Below are 9224 nucleotides of genomic sequence, written 5' to 3' on the forward strand. Positions count from 1 at the left end.
ATGATACAGTAGCACATCAATAGAGGAATGAACAAAACCGGTATGGATTCATGCCCTAGACTCGAAAGTATCTTTGACGACGCATAAAACTATGATTTAATCGTTACTCAACATACGGCTAAAAACAGAGAACAGTCTGATTAGAAAATTGCAGGAGTTTTCTGAGATAAACTTATCATCACATGGATGATAAGCAGAAGGGGGTCTTTCTTTTTTTATGATTCTGTTGAAGCATCGTCATCGGGAAGTCCGAATATCCGGAGGTTGCGATCCATTGAACCGACTGCCAAGTACCTTGCATCTGGTCCAAATTTGACACAAGTTGCTCTACCTGCAGATAAGAGAATATGGCACTTTGGATCCAGCCGGATATCGAAATAAAAATCTACTTAGGGGAACAGGAAGAGAACATGAACCTGTGCCAGACAAATCGGGTAAAGTTTTGATACAATTCCATTCCGCTTTCACGCTGCCTACTTGGAAAACTCTGGGAGTCAAAAATTAAATGAGCAGCAACCAAGTATCATATGGAAAAGGAAATTTTCATATAATGTTCTGGAGATTATGCGCTTGTGTGTGACCATAAGAAAGGGATTACATTAGTTTTAGTTCAGGGAATTATCCTATGCCAAGACCGAATATGAGACGTCAAGAGCACCTACCGTATATCTGAGCCTGCAATTGCAAGGTAACTCCCACTATGGTCGAAATCCACTGAAAGGAGAAAGAACAGAATTAAAACAGCTGATGAACATAGCTCTATATGGTAAACAGCTCTGATCACAAGAAATGAAATATTTCTTATTGTTTTGATTCCTAGCTCTAACTAAAAAAACGAGAATGTTTCCGGAACTAGTTTACATTGACAAAACAACGCATATTGCTTGCTCCTGAAAAGAGTTGATACGAGACAAGCTAATATAGAAGTATGCCTATTGTCAAGATATTACATACCAGAGTTAGTTGGTGTGTCTTGATCGTATAATTCAAAAGAACGGAAATTCTTCAATTTGCGCAGATCCCACAACTTAACACCATCATGAGCAGCAGTCTGTAGTTAAAATTTCTTAAATCAGATCATTGAATTCATGACCACCAACCTAATGTGAAATTTTGGTAAAGTACTTACTGCAAGGAAGTAACCATTTTCCGAGAATGATATGGCTGTCACTGCTCCGGTGTGTCCATCGAAGTTGGCAACATTTCCCTGCAGGATAATTGAATATATGGTGGTTTTAAGAAATGGAAAACTAAAAAATATCTAGAAACAAAAGTTTCGCTCTAAAAAATTTGATTCTAAATACCCGGCTCTTCACATCCCAAATTCTAACAGTAGCTCCAGCGGTGCCTGTTCCAAGGATGAGACCATCAGGATGAAAAGCAGCAGATGTATAGCCCGCAGAATTTGAAGGGTCTTCAACCTGCAGAAAAAGAAATCTAACTCGTTTCCTCCGAAATGTAAATGCAATAGAAATTTGGTTCAAAGAAGAAAGAATATCATTTCACAATGGCCTCTACCAGTAGAGAAATGGTGCCTACAATACATACTTTAAAATTTGAAAAAAAATGCTACAAAACAGTTAAACTCTGATTATATTTATTGCCAGAAGTCAGAACCCAGAACTCAGGATCAATTAAAGACGATCAAGTACTAATATAAGCTACTGTTAACTAATAAGTGACCGCAACGATGCACACGAATTGTAAAGAAAAGGGAGAGAGAAAGATGGATTAGAACCTGTGTCAAGCATAAGCCAGAGGCAAGATCATAAAAGCACCATGTTGCATCAAGTGAAGCAGTTACAAAATATTTGTTCGTGGCATGGACGGTGACAGCTTGCACCTGAAAGAGTAGAAGGTACATTTAAGTGTTTACAAGATCCAAAAAATGAAACAGAACCAGAACTTGATAATTGCAACAGTCAGTACCTCTGCTGTATGATCTTTCAAAATATGCCGACAATCATAGTTTCCATCTTCAGAACCTTGCCAAATGCGAACAGTCTGCAACATTCAAAAATCAATCCTACTGAGGCAAGCTAAATCATAAATATGTGAGCGTGCAGTATGGTTACAGTTGACTGATTAAAATGTGAATATTAGATCCCTTTTAAAAGCAACTCTTATAGGGCATAAATTTAAATTTAAAATCAGGACCATGAAAAAGGAACAAAACTGGAACTTGAGAAGAAAAATATTGGCTTACCTTATCTGCTGAACCACTTAAAAAAACATCATTCTGAGCTACAAATTTTACACTTGTAACCTACCAAAGAAGAAGGGAACCAAACAGTAAATTTCAGAAGCAAAAGGTAGACAACAGCTTCCCTTTTGAATATAGAAGAGGAAACTGAATAAACCTTCTTAGAGTGACCACTAAGTGTTGATAAGATCTCTCCAGATGTTCGACCAAAGAGTACGGCATTTGAATCAATCCCACCTGTGGCAACAATGTCCTGATAACCACAAGTAAAAGCAAATAAATTGACAAGCTTTGAAGCCAAGTGAAAACAAAATAATTGCATTCAACAGACTGAAACGTGGACAGGCTTTTGGTTCCACAGGCTGGATCCACATGGGCTTAGAATAGAAAGCAAAGATTTGAAACTACTAATTGTAGCATCAAATGTTGCACAAAAAAAAACGAACTAAGCCATCACCTTAGCAATAATTATTACATAATTTCAAATTTTAAGATCCAAATCTTGTTTCTAACAGATCTATTTCTTGTTTCCTTAATTTTGGCTGCTATGTAGCAAGTCCACATGCAAAATCCTAATCAAAATCGCCTCCTGTATTGACAAGTTCATGCAAAACTATAATTTCTTTAAAGGGGTAACTAAAAGGAGCACCAAACCTTTGAAAGATTGATGTCAATTGAAAGGATGCCTGGTCTGTTTGTCTTGTGAAGGGGATGACTAGAAAGCTGGGTATACCTCTCCAAAGCATCAATGGGAGCCAGTGTTGGAGGTATCTGAAAAGGACACACATGCGAAGATTGGAAGTAGGGGCCAAGAAGACAATACAAAGATGTTATCTACAAAGAAGCAGTTGGTATTAATAAAGATATACAAGTACCTGGCGCTTTTTACGCTGCTGTGACAGAGCAGCATTACACTCGGTTAACTCAGCGATAATACTATCAGAAACCCCAGGACGCATTCTCTTCGCATCAGTGCCCATATCTTCTTCCTCTGAAGCTATGATTACGAAAACAAATCTCAAATAAAATGCATAATTAATTAAAGACAAATAAACATTAATGAAAAGCATACTGAGAAAGAACCTCTCTTTCCATTGCTCACAGCAGGAACAGCCGAAGCAGGCAAAGGCGCCTGCCTCTCAGCCTGTGCAAGGAATGACCTAGCTTCATCCCTTTCCTTCTTAAGTCTTGCAATAACACGGCAGGCAGCATCATGCTGTAAATAAAGGATAATATAATGAATTGCTTATATTTCGAATAAAAGTAAAGAATCGGAAAGATAGAACACCAAAAGCTAATGGGTTAGTTAAAACTCAATATCCTTTTATTATCAGATTTCATAATCACATGGATCTTTAGAAGAGATTTTTTGAGTTCGTTCACTTTATGTTAGAAGGTAAACATTTTAAAACAAAGCATCCCCAATTAGAAAAAAAAATGCAACAAAGTTTTTACATAAAACAAGAAAAATTCAGAACTCAAAAGAAAAGCCCTTACACAACCATCATGCTAAATTACTCAGCTTCGTTGTGAATGGTAAAAGGAATATAATCACTTGTAAGAAAGTAAATAGATTTTGACAAAACAAGCTCACACCAGATTATCAAGAAGAGTTTTTGCTTCAACCTAGACAAAAGGAAACTAACATATAAAATGCTATGTTCATTCTGGTGCAGTGATATGGCACAACATACAAAAGCCAACAAGTAAAAACAAAAATGCATTACATAACTGTCAAAAAGAAAATTAAACGATATCCCAATTATTGTTACCTGGTAGAGTGCATGACTTAGCTCTTGCCTAGCTGTATGTAGCTGTTGCTCCAATGCAAAATTAGATAGCATAAGAGCATCCCATTCCTGCAATGACGGAAGCAATGTAACATTAGATACAAAATACTGAAGAGAATTCGACGTAAACATAGTAAAAACTACTCCATAAAAAGATAAAATGAATTGCAAAGAGACAGTCATTGCTAGATATATAAAAGTAAATAGTAAGACTCCAATGGTAAAATACATCGGGGACTATTACAAATTACACATGAAAAGTGAACTCTACCTCCCCACCACAGACTCACAGATAAAAAACAGGAAGTGATGACATTCAAATTTTAAGCATGCAATTATTTGAACTAATTAAGATTTTAGACATTTAGAAAGCAGCACAAGAATGGTAGGTACTACATATCAGAACATACATTCTGAAACATTCCAAGCATCCCTGGAATGCTAGCAGCTGTTAACGATCTGGGCTTCACAATCTGCACCAAACAAAAATAAAAAACTAACAGATCAGCTCACAAAGAAGCAAAGAAAACAAGAAATGAAACCACAAGTAGTAGAATCACCTTGCCGGTTTTGACTGGTACGATGTCCTCCATAGTAAGTGGCTCCCCTGTAACCGGACACTTGCCATAATCCTAATAAAAACAGAAAAACAAGCATTCTATCAAAACGCAGCTAATTCCGTCAAAATTACTTTAAAATCTTTTTTAAAAAATGAAATTTCAGATTTCCAGTTTCATAACTATCCTTCTTTTTGCTATAAAATAAATTTGAATGTGAAATTTGTGAGAAACAAAACATAAAAGCTAGAAACTGTTTTCTAAAGGGGCAGATAAAAAGAGATGAACCACAATATGTCTCTCGATTAAGCGTTTCTCATAAAGCAAACCGGATTTCTTGGAGACGACGGGCTCTTCCGGAACCTCGCCGGAGACTGCACGGAGAACCAAATTCTCGTCTCAGATAATAAAAAAAACCCGACAGAGTTCAACAAATTTTAGAGAAAAAAATAAAGAAATAAGAGATAGAGAAAAGAAGAGAGCTTACTCGAACAGTTCATGGTGAAAAATAACGATTTAGGGTTTTTGATTTTTGCTTATGTTTGGGAAGTGAACGCTACAAAAAAAGAACGAAAACTGAAAATTTTATCGAATGGACGAAACTAAGCTGCAGCTGGAGAATTAGACCGATAGAAAATGAGGAGCCATGTGAGAGGTACAATTCGGGTCGGGTCAATGTCGTCATGGCCGGGTCAAATAAATCATTTTACTTTATTTTTAAATGTAAGAGTGTGTTTGGTTGGGAAATATGAGATTCCCATGGGAATGGAATTCATATTTCCCGTTTGATTGGTCAAGAATGTCATTTCCAGTAATTTTACATTACTAATAGTGGATTTTTTTGTGTATATTACCGGAAATGTCATTACCTCTATTTCCTTAGGTATCGTTAGATTACTGACTTTTTGGACTAAATTGCCCTTAAAATAATTTTTTTTCTAAAAATATCCTTATTCTGTCATTGAATAATAAAATTTTTACGAAGGTTAAATTACAAATTTATCCTTAAACTATTTTAGATTTACAAAAAAATCTATAATTAAAATTTTATATGAAGTTCAAGGGTTAAAATAAAATTTTACCATTTTATTAAACATTTTTATATTTTTAATAATTTTGTAAAAAAAATTATATAAATTTTATAAATTTAAATTTTTTAAAGAAAATATAGAAATATTTTCTAACTTGTTAAAAAAATAAATATATAATAAAGACAATTTGGTCAAATATACATTCTAATAATCTTTTATTTCTTTAACCAAACACGTTAATCTTATAATCCTGCTAAACCAATCAAACACAAAATACAATATTCCCAGTAATCATATTCCCTGATAATCTTTTATTCTCACTAGTAATCTTACATTATGTGAACCAAATGCACCCTAATTATACAAAAAAGGAAATATTATATTAGATTAATATATATCGATACGAGACACTATTTATCTGAATAGTCGAAATACGTACAAACCAAACGACTTGAATGATTAAGGAATGATTGTTATTTTTAGAGGTATCGAGTTCGAGTACAATGTAGACATGTTTAAACATTTATTGTAAAATGATTGAGAATTTTTTTAACATATATTATCATATAATCACTTCATATAAATAAAAAATAAAAATATTTTTTTTAAAATTTGATTCAAAATATATATCTCAAATTTTATTCAATCAAAATGATTTGTTGAATTTTATTTTTAAACTCCTTTGAATATTTTCTAAAAAATATTATGTTAATTTAATATTTCCTACTTTTTATTAAACTTTTTGACAAAAATAATTTAACATATTTCAGGTATTTATATTATGATATTTATATCGTTATAGATTTTATATAATTTATAAAAATAAAATTATAACAAAATATTAAAATATGAGGCAAAGTTGGTCCAATAATGCTGGTGCAATAATTATTTAGGTTTTTCGGGCGATTCAAAAATTAATTAGCAATCTACGAGGTTTATTATAGTGTCTTGGAACTCGTCATATGAGTATGACAAGTTTTAATAAAAAAATATTTTTTTGAAACTTGTTACCCGGATGTGGCAAATTTTAATAAAAAATATATAATTTTCGAAAGTCATTATTCTCACGTGACGAGTTTGAATAAAAAATATTTTTTTAAAATTCGTCATGCCCACGTGACGAGTTCGCCTTTCACTTTGGTAGATCCTAACATAAACTTTGAATTGTCCTATTAGACTAAATAATTTATCTGCCTAAATTATTGGGCTTATTTTTCGAAAATATGAATCAGATCTTATTTTTAAATGTTGGAGCCTAAATTCAACTCATAAATTATTTGAAGATGATCAAATTCTCGTCGCTTTTGAAGGTAAAATTGGCCTGATAGATTAGACCGGTAAAAGAATTGACATATTTAGTCATTTTTAAAAAATAATTTGGAATCTACAATATTTAGTCATTTACTATGATTACTTAAAATTCATCACATCAACGTGATAAATTTAAATAAAAAAAATATTATTTAAATAAATTCGTTATGTGGGTGTGACGAGTTTATATTGCATTGTAATATTTGATGTAGACCTTAAATTAAAATCTAGGTTAATCTAATAAGCTAAATATTTTACTTGCTTAACTTAGTGGGTCTATTTCACCTTTTTTGAAACTTTTTTAGCTAATTTTGTCGAGGTCAGCCCTATGACGATAATTTCACTTGGGTCTAGCTTAATAATCGAATATATATATTATTTTTTTATTTAATGAAATATGGATATAATTAAATTAATGTAGAGATATTAAAATAATTATCTCTAAATATAAATATTAATTATATTATTATTTTTATATTGGACCAGTCGGATTTTTTAATCGTAAATCTGAATCCAATATAATTTTATAGTTCCAAAAAATTTGGTCCAAACTCGTTTTTTTATAGAATTTATTTTATTCGAATAAGATGATAATCTTTATTCTGCAATAGTGCTGAGTGGATGCGGAACACGGAGACAACCCAGACCAAGAATCAACGGATGAATAAACGAGTTGAGTACTCGGACGAGCACCATGCTCGGTGGGCATATTAGTCGGTCGCGGTCTAAGTGGAGCCACACATACATAAGATAGCAACGTTGACTCCGCTATAGCCGTCTTGTTCTTCGGCAAACACGATGGTCGTGAAGCACTTTCTTACAGCGCTCGTATGGCCGAGCACTCCGGCACCATTGTCTTCTACAAAGATCGCACGGTAGAACGTTGTAGCAAGTACAACACCTCGTGAGGATCATATTACGACAATATCAGACAATAGTGAGTCCATAAATATATTTTAAAATGAGCGTATATGTACTAATAATAGAAATTTAGATTTTAAGATTAACAAATGCGCAGTCCAAATAACATATACATCCCTCACTTATGCTGAGGTGACGTCTGAATTCAAGGGGTCTAAAACAGGTCAAAGACAACTGACCTAATAAAACCGGGAAATTTAGTCCATTCGACGTTGATCCAAGTCCGAATGATGTTAAAAGAAGGATAAGTTACGACTTCGTGAGCTCTCCTGGTGGTTTCAGTAACTTTTCCTCACAGAAGCTAGGAAGTGAAGCACCCGTATTCTGATCAGTCCCTTTCTTCTACTTCGACGATTTCTCGGGGAATGCTTCAATGTACATGGAAGGGTGGGAATCCGTATTTCGTTTTCTCCTTGGATAAACAGAGGGAGGTATATGTAGCCAATACGTGGAAGGAAGGATCAAATCGAGGTAACTGTCCGGACTGTATGTTCTTGATCCATTCAAGAAAGGGTAGTCACAAGGAACATGGGATTAGTGACAACGAGTCAAACCTTCTCGGTAAGATGAAGGTATCGAGTTCGTTCTCGATATGTCCCCAAGGTTCTGGAGTTTGTTTTGTCTAGTGGTATCGAAACTTTGAATCCGGAGATTCAAACTTCGAGCCATAACCACAGGAAGAATAAGGGTCTACAGGAAAAGGTGGTGGAAGCATTCAAGAGCAGTCATTCGTCCAAGCCGAGATTGAGGTCGTCTACTTCCATAATGGAGGATTCTTCTAGGGGTCCATGCCAAGATATAGACAACAATTCCGCTTCATTCGATACGACAAATAACTCGGCGGAAGAACTTCCACCGAATCTAGAATTGATTGCTATTGTTGTTAGGAACCATTTGCCTAAATCTGCCCCATGTCGGGGGTTGGGGCTTAAAGTTTCTCCGGAGGTGGTTAAGCAACATGTTGAAACCGTGGAAGCCTCGGTTCAATGTGCTTGTTCTCTGAATACCGGTGATTGCTCAACAAGTATGGATATTCTAGTTCCTGCAGGTATTCATGGTGGTCCAAGAACCATAAATGGTGTCCCCTCTAGTCTTATCGACAGATGGAGATCCGGTGAACATTGCGACTGTGGCGGCTGGGATTTGGGCTGTCCGTTGACTCTACTTAAATCCAGATCAAGCAAAGAGACAAGTTTGCCTTCGACGTATACACTCGATGCAGGCAAGCTATTTGATTTTTCTGTTCAGGTATTGTCACCATGATTTAAACCTCAATACCGATATTAGAAAATATCGAACAACAGATAATACAACCCGAATAATCATTGCGATAACCATTGCCTCGACGTCGAAAATTTTCAGGGCTCGAAGAACGGTTCTCCTAAATTGAGGATAGCAAACGTCCACGATG

The 9224-nt window shown here is 34.6% G+C and overlaps 1 protein-coding gene across 2 annotated transcripts; it reads right to left on the reverse strand.

Moving 5' to 3' along the window:
* Positions 1-210: 210 nt before the first annotated feature.
* LOC120164052 (pre-mRNA-processing factor 19 homolog 1-like) lies at positions 211-5149 on the reverse strand. 2 transcript variants are annotated; one of them, XM_039173816.1, is made up of 18 exons: positions 5038-5149; positions 4839-4924; positions 4554-4625; positions 4404-4466; positions 3976-4062; positions 3287-3419; positions 3079-3194; positions 2858-2974; positions 2361-2456; positions 2207-2266; positions 1930-2004; positions 1739-1843; positions 1305-1421; positions 1130-1207; positions 955-1051; positions 663-714; positions 417-487; positions 211-331 (listed from the first exon to the last, which is right to left on the reverse strand). In XM_039173816.1, exons 1-18 carry the CDS (start codon positions 5048-5050, stop codon positions 216-218), a joined length of 1554 nt encoding a protein of 517 aa, XP_039029747.1. In that variant the 5' UTR covers positions 5051-5149; the 3' UTR covers positions 211-215. The 2 variants fall into 2 exon arrangements, with proteins under 2 accessions (XP_039029747.1, XP_039029746.1); XM_039173815.1 differs by having other exon boundaries at positions 3079-3200; positions 5038-5148.
* Positions 5150-9224: the final 4075 nt, after the last annotated feature.

This window comes from Hibiscus syriacus, unplaced genomic scaffold, assembly GCF_006381635.1.
Source record: "Hibiscus syriacus cultivar Baekdansim isolate YM2019G1 unplaced genomic scaffold, ASM638163v2 tig00111504_pilon, whole genome shotgun sequence".
NCBI lineage: Eukaryota > Viridiplantae > Streptophyta > Magnoliopsida > Malvales > Malvaceae > Hibiscus > Hibiscus syriacus.